This window comes from Hemiscyllium ocellatum, chromosome 6 (assembly GCF_020745735.1).
Source record: "Hemiscyllium ocellatum isolate sHemOce1 chromosome 6, sHemOce1.pat.X.cur, whole genome shotgun sequence".
NCBI classification, from domain to species: Eukaryota; Metazoa; Chordata; class Chondrichthyes; order Orectolobiformes; family Hemiscylliidae; genus Hemiscyllium; species Hemiscyllium ocellatum.
Window position 1 is genome coordinate 52,648,381 of NC_083406.1, and position 18,794 is coordinate 52,667,174.

At 39.7% G+C, this 18,794-nt stretch overlaps 1 protein-coding gene across 1 annotated transcript in view; it reads right to left on the minus strand.

The window, feature by feature from the left end:
- Positions 1-14,747: 14,747 nt before the first annotated feature.
- LOC132816696 (piwi-like protein 4) overlaps positions 14,748-18,794 on the minus strand; it is a 156,518-nt gene continuing 152,471 nt past the window's right edge. The window contains exon 18 of the mRNA XM_060826577.1: positions 14,748-14,864. Coding sequence (XP_060682560.1) covers positions 14,748-14,864 — 117 coding nt within the window. The remainder of the gene's footprint in view (positions 14,865-18,794) is intronic.

Here is an 18,794-nt window from a genome sequence, read left to right on the forward strand (position 1 = left end):
TGTCTCTTACCTCCTTAGATGTCCATGGCTGTTTCTTTTTTGTGAGGGTGGAGTTTTTCCTTCTCATGAGTACATACTGCTTCAGAATAGCATTAAATGTTACTGTGAACACCCTTCACGGTTTCTAGGTTGTTTTACCTATTCACAGAGCTTCCCAGTTTATTGTGGACAGTCTCTGCCTCAACCCATTAAAGTTTGCCGTACTGAAATACAAAATCCAACCTTTGCTTAACTCTAATAAGCACTCAGTCATGTTATGGTCACTGCTTGACAAATACTCACAAACAAACAGGTCAGTAATTACATTGGGCTCATGGCTCATTACTATATGTAATATTGCTTGTCCCCTTGTCACAGCCCAGATATATTACCCTAGGAAACTATCCCATACATAATCTAGAAGTTCAGCAACATTCTGGCAGCTGCTTGTCTATCTCTCTGAGTTTATTTAAGATTATAATCCCCCACTAATAGAGCCCTATCTTTGCTGCATAGTTGTCTAATTTCAGTATTTATAAATGTAGCACTTCTGAGCTGCTTACTAGTCCTTTATGGCATCTATTGTAGTTTTGGTTCTGTTACAGTTTCTCAATTCCACCCATAAGGTTCTTCACCAGGTGCTTTCCTGTCATTACATCCTCCTTCACCGTAGAGCTGATTCTGTTTCTAAATTGTAATGCCACTCAACCCTCTCTACCATTTTCTCTATCCCTCCTGTAAACCTTATAACCTGGTATGTTTAATCCCCAGTCCTGATCTATCCATTCGTAATGGCTAGAATACCATATTTTCAATTTGAATCTGTGTCTGTAGATTCAATAGATTCAATAGACAATAGGTGCAGGAGTAGGCCATTCTGCCCTTCAAGCCTGCACCACCATTCATTATGATCATGGTTGATCATCCTCAATCAGTATCCTGTTCCTGCCTTATCTCCGCTATCCTTGAGAGCTCTATCCAACTCTTTCTTAAACGAATCCAGAGACTGGGCCTCACCTGCCTTCTGGGGCAGAGCATTCCACACACCCACCACTTTCTGGGTGAAGAAGCTTCTCCTCATCTCTGTCCTAAATGGCCTACATCTTATTTTTAAGCTGTGTCCTCTGGTTCGGGACTCACCCATCAGCAAAAACCTGTTTCCTGCCTCCAGTGTGTCCAATCCTTTAATAATCTTATACGTCTCAATCAGATCCCCTCTCAGTCTTCTAAACTCAAGGATATACAAGCCCAGTCGCTCCAGTCTTTCAGTGTAAGATAATCTCGCCATTCTAGGACCTCGTGGACCTACGCTTCACTCCCTCAATAGTCAGAATGTCTTTCCTCAAATTTGGAGACCAGAACTGCACACCATATTCCAGGTGCAATCTCACCAGGGCCCTGTACAGCTGCAGAAGAACCTCTTTGCTTCTATACTCAATCCCTCTTGTTATGAAGGCTAGCGTGCTATTAGCATGCTTGCCTTCATTGACTGGTGTACAAAAACACCCAGATCTCTTTGTACTGCCCTTTACCTAACTTGACTCAATTTAGGTAGTAATCTGCCTTCCTGTTCTTGCCACCAAAGTGGAGAACCATACATTTAGTCACATTAAACTGCATCTGCCATGCATCTGTCCACTCACCTAACCTGTCCAGGTCACCCTGTAATCTCCTAACATCCTCCTCATCTGCCACCCAGCTTTGTATAATCAGCAAATTTGCTAATGTTACTATTAATACCATCTTCTATATCATTAACATATATTGTAAAAAGCTACTGTCTCAGCACTGATCCTTGCAGTACCCCACAGATCACCGCCTGCCATTCCGAAAGGGAGCCGTTTATCATTACTCTTTGTTTCCTGTCAGCCAACCAATTTTCAATCCAAGTCAGTACTTTGCCCCCAATACCATGCGCCCTAATTTTGCTCACTAAGATCCCATGTGGGACTTTATCAAAGGCTTTCTGAAAGTCCAGGTACACTATATCCACTGGATTACCCTTGTCCATCTTCAGAGTTACATCCTCAAAAAATTCCAGAAGATTAGTCAAGCATGATTTCCCCTTCATAAATCCATGCTGACTCTGACCTAACCTGTTACTGCTATCCAGATGTGTCATAATTTCATCCTTTATAATTGACTCGAGCATCTTTCCCACCACTGAGGTCAGACTAACTGGTCTATAATTTCCTGCTTTCTCTCTTGCTCCTTTCTTAAGTAGTGGTACATTAGCCACCCTCCAATCTGCAGGAACTGATCCTGAATCTATCAAACTCTGGAAAATAATCACCAATGCATCCACGATTTCTAGAGCCACCTCCTTCAGTACCCTGGGATGTAGACCATCAGGCCCCGGGGACGTATCAGCCTTCAGACCTAACAGTCTCTCCAACACCAATTCCTAGCAAATATAAATTCTCTTCAGTTCAGGTCCTTCAGCCACTGTTACCTCTGGGAGATTGCTTGTGTCTTCCCCAGTGAACACAGATCTGAAGTACCAATTCAACTCTTCTGCCATTTCTTTGTTCCCCATAATATATTCCCCTGTTTCTGTCTTCAAGGGCCCAATTTTAGTGTTAACCATTTTTTTCCCTTTACATACCTAAAAAAGCTTTTACTATCCTCCTTTACATGTTTGGCCAGTTTACTTTCGTACCTCATTTTTTCTCTGTATTTTTTTTCTTAGTTATCCTCTGTTGTTCTTTAAAAACTTCCCAGTCCTCCGTTTTCCCACTCACCTTTGCTGTGTTATACTTTTTCTCTTTTGACTTTACATGTGTCTTCCCTCGTCAGCCATGTCCACCCCTGCCTCCTCCTAGGATCTTTCTTCCTTTTTGGAATGAACTGATCGTGCATCTTCTGCATTATATCCAAAAATATCTGCCATTGTTCTTCCACTGTCATCCCTGCTAAAGTATTGCACCATTGAACTTTGGCCAGCTCCTCCCTCATAGCTCCATCGTTCCCTTTATTCAACTGAAATATTTGATTTGTTCCTTACATACCATGTATTTGCATGAATAACTTTATTTTTAGCTGTACATTCTATCCTGTACTTCAGCTTTTTACTTCTGCCTCCAGTCTTTCTCATTATACTTTTAATAGTCCCACTTTGTATATTAAATGAGCTGTTTGTTCATCCTAGGGATTTTCATTTCAGGCAACACCTTGATAATTCTCCTGTGCAATCACGTGTAATGATCAGAGGTGCACACAGTGTTCTATCTGTAACCTAACCTATGCTTTATGCAGTTGACTCAAGAATTCCTTACTCCTATATTCTGTATTCCTTCTTCACCACTCTGTCTACCTTTGTTGACAATTTCAGGGATCTATGGACTTGTACACCAATGTCCCTTTTTCCCTCAGTACTCCCTAATGACCTACCGCACATTGTGAGTATCCTTCCTGTATAGTTCTCTCAAAATGCATCACCTCAAACTTATCAGGATTAAATTCCACCTGCCAATTCGCCAGCTGATCAAATATCAGTCTGAGACTGTCCTCCTCACTATTGACAACACCGTGAATTTTCATGTCATCTGCAAAGTTAGTAATTATACCTTTGACATTCAAGTTGTTAATATACATAACAACCAGTCAAGGTTTCCCTTACAGAGTCAGAGAGATGTACATCACAGAAATAGACCCTTTGTCCAATTCGTCCATGCCGACCAGATATCTTAACCTAATCTAGTCCCATTTGCCAGCAGTTGACCACATCCCTCTAAAGCCTTTCTATTCATATACTCATCCAGATGCCTCCTAAATGTTGTAATTGTACCAGCCTCCATCACTTCATCTGGCAGCTCATTCCATACACACAACACCCTCTGCATGAAAATGTTGCCCCTTAGGTCTCTTTTAAAATTTTCCCCTCTCACCCTAAACCTATACCCTCTAGTTCTGGATGAGTGCCCTTGGTGAGGGAGCCTCTAGTTTTTAGCCTGATGGCAAACCCAACAGAATTTTGCTAGGTGATCTTCCCAACTGGTTAGCCACCTGCCCATCTGTCTTTAACCAGCAGCATGGAGCCCATATACCACTACTAAGTGGTCATTTGAGGACCTCTGTTGACCACTGAGTCAGATGACCACTGCCAAGTCTTCCTGCGCTAGACTTTTCAGGGGATGTGTGAGTGCTGTGAACTCTCCATCTACCCCTCGCCCCCCACTCTCCCACCCAATTGCATGGACTGTCACCTCAATTTTTACAGCACAGGAGGATCTTTTGGCAAATCATGTCCATAAGAACTACCCGGCTAGTCCTATTCTCCAGCCTTATCTCCTTTACCACTCTAAATTCATCACTTTTGAATCTATATCCAGCACTCTTTTGAAACCACCTATGCTCCTATGCAATCTACCTCCACCACTCTCCCAGGCAGTGCATTCCAAATCTCTTGCTGACCTCCTTTGTTAATGATTTACAAACTAGTGGAAACAGAATGTATCCTGTCAAAATTTACTGTCAAAATTGATAATAACTTTAAACACCTCAATAAGGTCACCTCTTAATCTTCTCTGCTCCAAGGAGAATAAGCACAGTTTCTCTAATGTTTTCTTGTATCTAACATCCCTCATTCCAGGTTTTAGTAAATCTCCTTTGCATTCTCTCTAGGGTTTTAACATCCTTGCTTTAATAAGTTGCCCCCAACTGAATGCAATACTCCAAATATGTCTGATCTGATTTGTAGAGGTGTAACATCAATCCCTTGATTTTATATCTATGCCTTGATTTATAAACCCAAGGATCCTATAAGCCTTAACAACTGTTTCAGCTTGCCTGGCCACGTTTAGAGAGTTATGCACTTCAACTCTGAGGTCACTCTGCTCCAGTGCTCCCCTCAAAAGTTGAGCCTATATTGTCTCTCTGTGCTTTTTCTGCCTCACATTTCTCTGCCTTGAAATTCATCTGCCAGGTGTTTGCCCATTTGACCAACTTGTCAATGTCCCCCTGAAGTTGATGATGTGGAGATGCTGGTATTGGACTGGGCTGAACAAAGTCAGAAGTTATACAATATTAATAAGTTTATTTGAAATCACAAGCTTTGGAGTGCAGCACTTTTGGCACTTCACCTGACAAAGGGGCTATGCTCTGAAAGCTTGTGATTTCAAATAAACCCATGGGAGTTGTTCAGTGTCATCCTCACAATTCACTATTGTCCCTAGCATAGTATCATCTGCAAATTTAAAGATTTTGCCTTTAACACTCATTTCCAAATCATTTATGCAAATCAAAAAGTGCAAGGGCCCAAATATATCCTTGTGAATGCCACTTTCAATTTTTCTCCAATGCAAGAAATGCCTACTTATACCTACCCTTTATTTCCTATCTTTTAGCCAACTTCTAATCCATGCCAAAAACTCATTAAACCCAAACATTTTTAATTTGCTAACCAATCTGCCATGTGGCACCATATCAAAATCCAAATATACAACAACCACAGGACTGCCCTCATCCATTGTCTGTGTTAACTGATCAAAGATCTCAATTAAATTTGTCAGGCATGACTTCTCCTTGACAAAGTTATGTTGACTGTCTAGTATTAACTTTTTTTTTCTCTTTATGTACCTCACCTTATATTATAGCCTCCATTAGCTTTCCCAATTGATTTAAAGCTGATGGATCTGTTATTTCCTAGGTTCTCCTTTGCCCCTTTCTTAATAGCAATTTGCCTCGGGTATTGGGGGGGTGGGGGGGGGGGGCTCATTAAATTCTGTTTGTTGAGGATGAAATCTGTTATCACTTTGTAATCTATTCATAATTCACTTTAACTAATTATACACGTCAATACCATTTTATGAAGCCTAAATTCTGTTCCAAAGTTTAAATCTTTGCATTTTTCTGCAACAGCCATTATTTCAATTGCTACCAGTTTTGTCTAGCTCAGTTCAGGGGAACTTGGTTCCGTTCTCTTTAAGCAATTCAGTAAAAGGTCTAGCTACTTGGCTCTCCTACTGATGTAATTTACTTCATTTATATTATATTGGAACTAGATGATGTTCTGCTGGCACAGTGTCTTTAAGCTTGTGTCTGAATCCAGGATATAATAGGCAAGGAAGACAGATTTATAATATAGCCAAATACTAACCTGCAAGACATTCCAACACCCACAGCTGGCAGTAAGAGCAGGAGAAACTCATGATCAGCCATGTCTGATTTGATCTGGCACCCTTAAGTAATAACCATCTGATTCAGGCTATGACCTGTTTCAGGGAAAGAAAACACAACAGCAAATAGATAAACATATGAAAACTCTTTGGAATTAACTCAATCACTCAAATTCAATATAAACTTCTCAAATCATGATTCCCTAAAGGCTCAGATGAAAACCAGAATATTTTCCAATAAATCATTGTTCCAACAGCTCCAGCAGGAATCTACAGCCAAGCAAGCAATAGTTGCCAGTCATATCATTTCAAGGAAGTCTTGCTAAGACATTTTCCAATGTTTCAGTGAAATTCAACAATATCTTTTAAAAGAAACCACTCTGGTAAGTCAACATAAGTTGAAATAAATACATTCTTCCATGAAGTGTCAAAAATTTATTGATGTCTGTCTTGAATATACTCATGACTAAGTATTGCAATTCTTTAGTCTAGAAATCCCAGTAACACAACCTTGAGTGTAGACACTCTTTCCCATGTTATTCAAAACTTTCAGAAACCTTTTTCTGAGAATCTGACCCTGTGTTCTCATTTCCCAAGCTAGTGGAAATATTTTTGCAACATGTTTTAATAAAATAACTGCTCATTATTCTAAACTCTAAGGGATATAGGCGTATGTCTTTATTAGATTATGATGTGCATGTGTGTGTTTGTGTGTGTGTGTATGGTGGGGGGTGGGGCATAACAAATTGGCAGAAACAGAATATAGGGTTGCTTACAGGAAGTACACAGTAGGAATAAGTTGGCCTTTTTCATGAGTGGTGACCACAATGGTACTGGCACCCTAACTTGTATATAAGTTATAAAAACAATTTGGATGGAAGGATTGAAGGTATGGTAGCACTATTTCCTGCTTCCACAAGGATCCGTAGGAAATTGTGATTTTGAAGACGTTTTGTCACTCAGGTTGTGAATTAGATTGTAATTTGTTCGCTGAGCTGGTAGATTTTTTTCTCAGATGTTCCGTCACCATCATCAGTGAGCTTCTGACGAAACATTGGTGTTCTGTCTCACTTGCTACTTGTGTCTGTTGTGGTGGGTGATATGCCTTCCAGTTCTGTTTCGGAGAGGTTGGTGAATCTACATGTTTATTAATGGAGTTCTGGTTTGAATGCCAGGCCTCTAGGATTTCCTATGCATGTCTTTGTTTAGCATCTCCCAGAATTGATGTATTGTCCCTATCAAACTGGTATCCCTCTTCGTCTGTTTATGTGTTAGTCATGTCTTTTGATGGCTAGTTGGTGCTCATGTATCTTGGTGGCTCAGTTACTGTCTGTCTGTCTAATGTAGTTTGTTACAGCCCTTGAAGAGTATTTTGTCTATGACATGCATTCTGCATGTTGTTGGTACAGAGTCCTTTAAATTCATCAGGAGCTGTTTCAGTGTGATGGTAGGTTTGAGGGCTACCTTAATGCTTTGGCGCCAGAGTAGTCTGAGCACAATCTCCGAGATGTGGCTCAGTGATTAGCACCCTGCCTCACAGTGCCACAGATCTGGGTTCAATTCTCACCTCGGGCAACTGTCAGTGTGGAGTTTGCACGTTCTCCTCATGTCTGTGTGTGTTTCCTCCGGTTGCTCCGGTTTCTTCCCACAATCCCACATAGTGTTAGGATCATTAGTCAGGGTAGGGGAATGGGTCTGGGTGGATTACTATTTGGAGGGTTGGTGTGGACTTGTTGGGTCCAATGGCCTGTTTCCATTCTGTAGGTAATCTAATCATGTATTTGATGTACGGCAGGGTGGCTATAGTCTCTGGGTGTGTTGTGCCTTCTTGTTTAGGTCTGTTGTGCAGGAATCGACGGACTGCACTTATCGGGTCCCCATTGTTCCTGTATAGGTATTTTTCCTCGATTTCTCATAGTTCCTGGGTGCCGCAGTGTGTTGTGGCTTACTTAAATAATGTCCTGATGCCGCTCTGTTTGTGGGTGTTGGAATGATTGCTCCTGGAGTTGAGTAGTTGGTCAGTGTGAGTGGCTTTCCTATAGATGCAGGTCTGCAGCTCTCCATTGGCCTTTTATTCTACTGTGATGTTGAAGAAGGGGAGTCTGTTGTTGTTCTCTTCCTCTTTGGTGAACAACCAGTAAGGGTGTTGTTTATGTGTTTGTGGGTTACTTCTAATTTGTTGCATTTCATGATGACAAAGGTGTCATCCACATAGCGGACCTAAAACTTGGGCTGGATCATGGGAAGGGCTGTTTATTCTATCCTCAGCATAGCTGCTTCTGCTAAGAATCCTCATATTGGTGACCCCATAGGCATCCCATTGATTTGTTTGTAGATCTTGTCATTGAAGGTGAAGTGGGTTTTGAGGCACAAGTCTACTAGTTTGACATTGCTGTCCTTGCTGATAAAATTGGTATTGTCAGGCATTTGTGTCCTTGGTGCATGTGGCAGTGAGGCCAATGTTTCTTCGGCTAGGTGTTGTTTATTGATGTGAATAGACAGACAGACAGCTGCACTAACCTCAAAAAACAGAAAGAAAGGAACATCCTCAACATACTAGAAAGTACAGCCCTGTAAGGACTCAGAAAAGACAGAAATATCATAATCCTGCTGACAGACAAAAAGTGCATGACTGTCATCCTGAACAGAACACAATACATTGAAAAAGCAAACATACTACTCACCGATACTGATACCTACCAACAACTGGTGATAGACTCGACTCCACAGCTAGTAAGCTGTATTACAGCATGCTGCCTGACCTGCTATCCATTTCCAGCACCACACTCATGACTGCACCACACCATATCAGAACATGTTATTGAGTGCACAGCTATTGCGATGATTCTGTGGCTTTCAGATATGTAGTTTATCCTGTTTTTTAGAAGAGGTATTAAGACAGTGATGTCGAGCTGTCTATTTGAACACAATAGAGTAATCAGTTTGTAAAGCCTCGTTTTTATTAAGTTAGAACAATAGAAGCAGCTGAAATGGGTGGGGTCAAGCTCTCTCAGAGCCAAAATTTTTGATTTTAGTTTTTCAGCCACAGTTGCTGGGGTCTTTACACTGGGTTTGGAAACTGCTGTACATCCTTCTTTACTACTTGGAGTTTTCTGTTGATTTTTTTTCTCATGGACTGGAGAATTGCCTGTGAGACTATCCATTTTACTGAATTTGCCTTTGTCAAGATTGCATTTATTGGCTATTACTGTATTGAAACAATTACTGGTTAGTAGTTAAATAATCTAATGTTCTGTTAAGTTTTCCAATAGAGTTATTCCAATTTCTTCTTTTGTTTGTTGTATTTTAACTATAGTGTATGAGTGAAGTGTGCTTTGTTTAACATCAATTAGTTTGACCAATCAAATTGCATCTGGATCACAATACCTTATGTCACAAAGTTTGTCATTTTTTGTTTCCTAAAAGCTGTTCCTTGGCTCAACGTCTCCTTGAGCCAATAAAGAGGGGCAATAAAGTGGGCCGCGCTCTGATCAGTCTGGTTTGGTACAGAGATGTAAAGGATTTTGAAAGGCATTTTGTTTATATGTAAATAGATGAGATTTCAGGGCAGCGTGGTCATGATTTAGAAGTGACCTGTATAAAGAGAGGAGAGTGGTCAGCTCTCTAGCTGAGCTGAGCAGTTTTAATTCAGTCTTGAACTGGTTGAGGAGTTCAACAGGGAGCTGGGTGGAAACTCTCTCTCTCTCTCTTTCTGCCTCTCAACTTCAACCTGTAAGCATGTGTTCCATTTATACTGGGTTTTAAAAGGAGTTTGCTTATTGGGACTGTTGTGTATATTTGGAACAGCATAATTAAGTCTAGTTGGATAGGATGATTCTGTAGGGGTTCTTTATTCTATTCTTTGTGTTTCATTGTGTAATTTTGTGAGTAAATTTTTGTCTGATTTAAAATCTAGTAGTCAACTTGGCTATCTTACTCCAGGTAATTTTCACTGTATACTTACTGAATCAAATTGCAAAATTATGGTCTGGGGCTGCCTGCTTAAGAATGTTTTGAATGGTCTGGCCTAATCCATAACAATTCCACTTATCTTTTAAAATTTAAAAAAAGAGACAGGTCTAGACTAACTTCTGAATATATTTTGATGGGGTTTGGTCTAGTCTATAACACTATCAAGCAGTTTGGGTTCTGTTTGGTCCAATGGTGTAATCTTTTAATTGAGGAGCCAACACAATGAACATGATTGGCCATTAATATCCAAATCTGGCTAGATATTATAAACCTCCTTATAAATTTACAGTATGATTGTGACCTTTTTTGCCAAAGAAAAAGTTGACTAATCCATCTAAGATGTAAATACAGTTGGTGGGCACCCACAATATTCTACATGGCTCTCACTGAAAACACAGACATGTAAACTCCAGGCATGGGATCCCTCACTAGGATTAGTTGATGAACAACTCAAATCACACAGTTTTCATTGTACTTAGATATATGTGGCCACAATAAATCAAATCAAGCCACATTTCCATTAAGTGTGGATCTGTGCATCAGACAAACTTTCTCCAAAGACCAAACTTAAAATTATAGGTAAATAGAAATGTAGAAAAATTATAGCACAAAGCAATCATTCAGCCCATTGTATCTGTGTTGAGTGGATAAACCATTCACTTATTCTAATCCCACATTCTAGCACTTGGTCCACAACTTTGCAGGTTACAGCACTTCTAGTACAGATCCAGGTTCCTCTTAAATCAGTTGACAGTTTCTGCCTCAACTACCAATGGGTAGAATGTTAAAAGCTACTCAATATAATCAATATTACTACTTGTTAATGCAGAAGCACTGCATGCTATTACTATAGAACATTACAGTGCAGTACAGGCCCTTCAGCCCTTGATGTTGCATCACCCTGTGAAACTAATCCGAAGCCCATCCAACCTACAGTATTCCATTCTCATCCATATGCATATCCAATGACCATTTAAGTGCCCGTAAATTGGTGAGTCTACAACTGTTGCAGGCAGTATGCTCCACACCCCAACTACTCTGAGTAAAGAAACTACCTCTGTCATCTGTCGTATATCTATCACCCCTCAACTTGAAGCTATGCCCCCTTGTGTTAGCCATCACCATCCTCGGAAAAAAGCTTTCACTGTTCACCCGATCTAACCTTCTGATTATCTTTTATGTCTCAATTAAATTACCTCTCAACTTTCTTCTAATGAAAACAGCCTCATGTCCCTCAACCTTTTCTCGTAAGACTTTCCTTCCATACCAGGCAACATCCTAGTAAATCTTCTCTAAACTCTTCCCAAAGCTTCCACATTGTTCCTATAATGACCAGAACTGTATGCAATACTCCAGGTTTGTCCAGCTGCAGCATGACTTTATGGTTCTAAAACTCAATCTCTCTACTAATAAAAGCTAACACACGTGTGCCTTCTTAACAGCCCTATTAACCGGGGTGGCAGCTTTGAGGGGTCTATGTACATGGACACCGAGATCTCTCTGCTCTACCAAAATCTTACTATTCACCCAGTACTCTGCATTTCTGTTACTTCTTCCAAAGTGAATCACCTCACTTTTTTGCATTAAACTCCATTTGCCATCTCTCAGCCCAGCTTATCTTATGTCCCTATGTACCCACAACCCGAGTAAGGCTCACTGGTCTATAATTACCAGGGTTGTCTCTACGCCCCTTCTTTGAACAAGGGAACAACATTTGCTATCCAACAGTCTTATGCTACTATTCCTGTAGATAATGACGACTTAAAGATCAAAGCCAAAGACTCAGCAATCTCCTCCCTGATTTCCCAGAGAATCCAGGGACTCAACTATTTTCACACTTTCCAGAATTTCTAACACCTTCTCTTTGTGAACCTCAATCCCATCTATTCTCATACCCTGTTTCTCAGTATTCTCCTCAACAACATTATCTTCTTCCAGTGTGAATACTGACAAAAAATATTCATTTAGCACTTTCCCTATATCTTCTGACTCCATGCACAATTTCCCACTACTGGCCTTGATTGGCCCTAATCTTACTCTAGCCATTCTTTTATCCCTTCCAACAACTTCACATGTCCTCTCCTCGCTCGTCTTAGTTCTCTTTTTAGGTCTTTCCTGGCTACTTTGTAACTCTCAATCACTGAGTCTTCACATCACATCCTAACATAAGCACTCTTCTTCTTCCTCTTATCTATGACTCTATGACTCTAAAATTGTTGCAAAATATAAGATAATATAAATGCCTAGATATTCACAAACATTATCTATTGTATACTATATTATTCTATCCTTCTCAAGGATAGAAAATTCAGATTGGGCATGATTTTTGAAATATAGTAGGTCCTGTTGAACCCTTTTAGTAAATTTATTGTATTGTAAACTGTTAGAAAATATGCTTTGTCTACTTGGTTTGAAAAGATATCAACTAAAGTATTTATACAATATGTCAATCTTACAATGTATTAAATTATTTTTCTTCATTAGAAAACGCAAATGCCTAGTTATATTCTATGCTGTAATGTTCAAAATTATCTCTTGATTGTATGCCTAAATGAAATCCATAATATGCAGATTGCTAGCTGCCAGAATGAACTTACATAGAACATAGAAAAGTACAGCACAGAACAGGCCCTTAGGCCCATGATGTTCTGCCAAGGCTTAATCCTAATGTAAAATATGGTAACCTAACCTGCGCACCCCTCAACTCACTGCTATCCATGTGCATGTCCATCAGTCGCTTAAATGTCCCCAATGACTTCGCTTCCACCACCTCAACTGGCAACGCATTCCATGCATTCACAACTCTCTGCGTAAAGAACCTACCTCTGATGTCTCCTTTATACCTTCCTCCTAATATCTTCAAACTATGACTTCTCGTACCAGTCAATCCTGCCCTGGGAAAAAGTCTCTGGCTATTGACTCCATCCATTTCTCTCATTAATTTGTACACCTCGATCAGGCCTCCTCTCTTCCTCCTTCTCTCCAGAGAGAAAAGTCCAAGCTTATTCAACCTATCTTCATATGGCAAGCTCTCCAGTCCAGGCAGCATCCTGGTAAATCTTCTTTGCACCCTCTCCAAAGCCTCTGTATCTTTTCTATAGTAGTGTTGGACACAATATTCCAAGTGTGGTCTCACCAGGGACTTGTAGAGCTGCAGCAAAACCTTGCGGCTCTTCAACTTGATACCCCTGTTAATGAAAGCCAAAATACCACATGCTTTCTTAACAACCCTATCCACTTGGGCGGCAACTTTGAGGGATCTATGTACTTGCACACCCAGATCCCTCTGTTCCTCCACTCTGCCAAGAATCCTGTCTTTAATCCTATATTCAGCATTCGAGTTCAACCTTCCAAAATGCATCACTTCGCATTTATCCAGGTTGAACTCCATCTGCCATTTCTCAGCCCAGCTCTGCATCCTGTCTATGTCATGCTGCAGCCTGCAGCAGCCCTCTACACTATCGACGACACCTCCAATCTTTGTGTCATCTGCAAATTTACTAACCCACCCCTCAATCTCCTCATCCAAGTCATTTATAAAAACTACAAAGAGCAGAGGCCCAAGAACAGAGCCTACTGTTGAAGACCACTGCAATTAATCTTTTTGTTAAGCCTGGAATACTTAAATTTTGGGTATAAGAATTTAATTGAGAAAACTTTTGCCCAAAGGCATTTGTATGTAACATATGGCAGCACGGTGGCACAGTGGTTAGCAGTGCTGCCTCACAGCGCCAGAGGCCCAGGTTCAAGGGCCTGTTTCCACACTGTAAGTAATCTAATCTAATCCAAATTTTGACTGTAAGGAGTACCAATCTGGTACGGCGTAATGACATAAAAACTGCAACATAACCAAACTGCAATAAAAATGTCTCTGACAATAAAACATACATAACTACTGAATAAATACTTTAATGAGGAGAAGTATGTTTATTATCTTTTGAACATCATGTAACAGTGACACCAATTTAAATATGGTGTATGCATTTATTATGGTTTTTATTGGACAACATCAGATTAAAATAAATTTTGTTCAAAATTAAAGCATTTTCAATAATACTTCAAAAGTTAACCTTACATTTTGTAAAATAAATAAAGGAATAATGAATGTAACCCTTTAATTCTCTACTAACTGTGTTTACCAATTGGCTAAGAATCCCATATCTTTAGTAAAATAAACAAGTGGTTTGCTGATTAAAGTAAAATCAAGAAAATGAAATGTGACCATAATTTTCATTGAACTATTCAAAAAATGAATACATTCCCATTTATGCAAAATTGTTCATTTCTTCAAAAAAATTGTGCAAATACGGAACATGTTTGACTTGAATGAAGTACAATTTTTTTTGTAAATGTTGCAAAATGTTATAAACATTGATCATATTTTCTACTTCAAACAACTACATATATTGTACCATATTTTAAAGTAAGGTTTGAGGTTCTGTAACATACTTGTATATCCTTATTCAAATAAATATATGATCAGTTAACAATTTAAAATGAAGTAAGTTTCATTGAAAGCAAACAAAATCCAGAGGAACAGAACAGACCTCCTTAAAATAAACTTACAAAACATACGGAAAATAATAGCTTTCCTGGATTTTAAGAAAAACAATCGTATTTGGTTTTTCAGAAAATAAAATATTGAAGAATTCGACTGACTATTTCCTGGATTATTTACTTTCACAGGAAGAAAAGACGATCAGCCAACTCTAAGTCAGGTTCTCTATGAACATTCTGAGCCACTAGAGTTGTAAGTTTGAAGGCATATTGGCATGGAGCTGGCAAGCGAATCACACCCTGTAAAAGAACCAAATATGTGTATTTTAAATGGGAAAGATGTAAAGGGACAAACACAGTTAAAACTGTTCAAAATATACAAACTTTCTTCAGCGCGTGGGTAGAGATGAATGTTAATGCTGTATTCAGGTAAGTCAGAAAGATTACAAATAAAATGAATGCTGTACATAGTGGTGAGGAAATTACCAAATAATTCAATGAACTGCCAGATGTATAACATTATTTTACATCAAACAAAGTTCATTGATGCTGATTCAAAGATGAGAATAAAATTAACAAGAAGTGGGTTATGGAGTCAGAGTCATGGAGATGTACAGTATGGAAAAGACCTTTCAGTTTAATTCATCCATGCTGACCAGATATACCAAATTAATCTAGTACCATTTGCAAGCATTTGGCCCATATCCCTCTGAACCTTTACTATTCATATACCCATCAAGATACCTTTGAAATGTTGTAATTGTACCAGCCTCTGGCAGGTCATTCCATACATGCACCAGCCTTTCTGTGAAACAGTTACCTCCTTAGGTACCTTTTAAACTTTCCCCTCTCATCCTAAACCTATAACCTCTACCACACCCCAGGGAAAAGAGCTTGTCTATTTACCCTATCTATGCGCCTCATGATTTTATAAACCATTGTATGGTCACCCCTCAGCTTCCATCTCTTCAGGGAAAACACCTCCAGCCGTTTCAGCCTCTCCCTATAGCTCAAACCCCACAACCCTGGCAACATCCTTGCAAATCTTTTATGAACCTTTTCAAGTTTCACAACAAACTTCCTATAGCAGGGAGACCAGAATTGCATGCAATATTCCAAAATGGCTTAACCAATATCCTGAACAGCCATAACACAATCTCCCAACTCCTACACTCAATGTTCTGTCCAATAAAGGAAAGCATACCAAATGCCTTCTTCATTGTCTACCTGTGACTTCACTTTTAAAAAACAATGAACCTGCAAACCAAGGTCTATTTATTCAGCAAAACGCCCCAGGACCTTACCATTAAGCGTATAAATCCTGACCTGATTTGGCTTTCCAAAATGCAGCACCTCATTTATCTAAATTAAACTCCATCTGCCACTCCCAGCCCCTTGGCCAATCTGATCAAGATCCCGTTATACTATGAAGCAACCTTCTCTGCTGTCCACTACACCTCCAATTTTCATGTCATCTGCAAACTTACTAACGATACCTCATACTTGCACATCCAAATCAATTATATAAATGACAAAAAGTAATAGACCCAGCACCAATCCTTGTGGCACACCACTGGTCACAGGCCTCCAGTCTGAAAAGCAACCCTGCACTACCACCCTGTCTTCTACCTTTGAGCCAATTCTGTATCCAAATGCTAGTTCTCCCTGTATTCCATGTGATCTAACCTTGCTCACCAGTCTACCATGAGGAACCTTGTCGAATGCCTTATTGAAGTCCATATAGGTCACTGCCCTCAATAATCTTTAGACAATAGACAATAGATAATAGGTGCAGGAGTAGGCCATTCAGCCCTTCGAGCCTGCACCGCCATTCAATATGATCATGGCTGATCATTCCTAATTAGTATCCTCTTCCTGCCTTATCTCCATAACCCTTGATTCCACTATCTTTGAGAGCTCTATCCAACTCTTTCTTAAATGAATCCAGAGACTGAGCCTCCACTGCCCTCTGGGGCAGAGCATTCCACACAGCCACCACCCTCTGAGTGAAGAAGTTTCTCCTCATCTCTGTCCTTAATGGTCTACCCCGTATTTTTAAGCTGTGTCCTCTGGTTCGGCACTCACTTTGTTACTTCTTCAAAAACTCAATCAAGTTAGAGAGACATGATTTCCTAAGCACAAAGCCATGTTGACTATCCCTAATCAGTCCTTGTCTATCCAAGTACATATAAATCCGGTTTCCTTCCAACAACGAGCCCAGCCCTGATATCAGGCTCATTGGTCTATAGATCTCTGGCTTTTTCTTACCAATTTTCTTAAATAGTGGCACTATATTAGCCAACTCCCAGTCTTCCAGCAACTCACCTGTGACTGTGGATTATAGAAATATCTCAGCAAAGTGCCCATAGATCACTTCTCCAGCTTCCCACAGAGTTGTAGGGTACACCTGATCACCTGGGGATTTATCCACCTTGATGCGTGTTTGGACATCCAGCGCTACCTCCTTTGCAATGTGGACATTTTTCAAGATGTTATCATTTATTTCTGCACATTCAATATGTTCCATGCCCTCCTCCACAGTAAACACTAATACAAAATACTCTTTTAGTATCTTCCCCCATCTCCTGCGGTCCCACACATAGGTTGAGTTGCTGATCTTTGAGGGGTTCTAACCTCTCCCGTTTGCCTGTAACGTATTTATAAAATCCCTTTGGATTCTCCTTAACCCTATTTGCCAAAGCTATCCAGTGTCACCTTTTTTCCATCCTGATTTCCCTCTTCAGTATACAACCTACTCCCTTTATACTCTAAAGATTCACTTGATCTCTGCTGTCTATACCTGACATATGTTTTTTTCTTATTCTAAACCAAATCCTCAATCTCTCTAGTCATCCAGCATTCCCTACACATGCCAGCCTTGCCTTTCATACTCTCCTTATCTAATTTTTGAAGACTTCCAATTTTCCAGCCCTCCCTTTACCAGTGAACATCATCCTCCACCTCCACTGCCCCCCCACCCCCAAATCAACTTTTGAAAGTTCTTTCCTAATACCGTTAAAATTGGCCTTCCTCCGATTTAGAACTTCTACTTTTAGATCTGGTATATCCTTTTCCATCAGTATTTTAAAGCTAATTAAATTATGGTTGCTGGCCTCAAAGTGTTCCTACACTGACACCTCAGTCACTTATCTTTGTCAAATCACAGAAAGGACACACACAAGCCTTTGGAGAGTTAACTTGTTTCAGTGTTGCACGACTTTGTGGCATGTCCCACAACATTAAATTTAAAAGGGAATGAACAATAACCAAAACTTTAATAAAGAGCATGCCTTAAAGTAAGCTAATTTCAGCAGTGGGAGAATCTATAGGCAAAACTACAATTGCTACCAGTGTGAAATCACATTTGCTTCATTATAAGGCCTCCAAGAGGACTTGCAATATTAACCTGAGAGGGCTTAATTTAACTTATGCATAGAAAAATATGCAGCATTGTTTTACAAAGAGGAGTTCTGTTGTTCCAATCTTGGCTTCTTTCTAGAAATTTGTAGCCATAATTAATTTTAAGTGGTAAGGAAAACAATTTATAGAGTGATATAGTGTGAAATATAATAACAAGGTGTTTGGCTGAAGTGCTTTGTCAGTTTTTTATCTGACTTATTTCTATATTTTCATTAAGAAAAGCAGGGCAAACTTTTTATAAAACACTTTATAATATATTTTAAAACACACAGAAGTTACATCTTCCTATAGTGATATACCAGAGATCAACTACTTATCATGAAGGAAAGTACAAAAGCCAAATCCCATTCCGCAGAAGAACACCCAGTATATCAAAATAAAAATGCTGTGTTGTTACTTTAATTGAAACAATTGCCTTACTTTTAACTCCAAAATGCTGGAAGAAAACAAGCAGAAGACAGTTAATATTATCCACCAGGTTCTGATATTGGTCAACTTCTTTGAATAGGTAAATTAAGTCCTGACTGTGACATTGAGGCATGACTGTACTGTGAAACAGTAAATTAATTGTGAAGTAGTGGCAGCTCCCATTTCAGATCAAATCTGAATAGTGATGAATGGTGACCCAGAAAAGGTTGAGGCACATTAGGCCACCCTGTGGGCTAGGAGAGGAGGATATGTTTGTCTGGGCCTCTCAGGCCTTGGAGGCCTTGAGCTCCCTTGCTCCATGACTTCTGTTCTTTCCCAGTTGTAGATTCCAGCCCATTCCTCATTATTTTACCTGACCATAGGGAAAATATCCAGCCATGC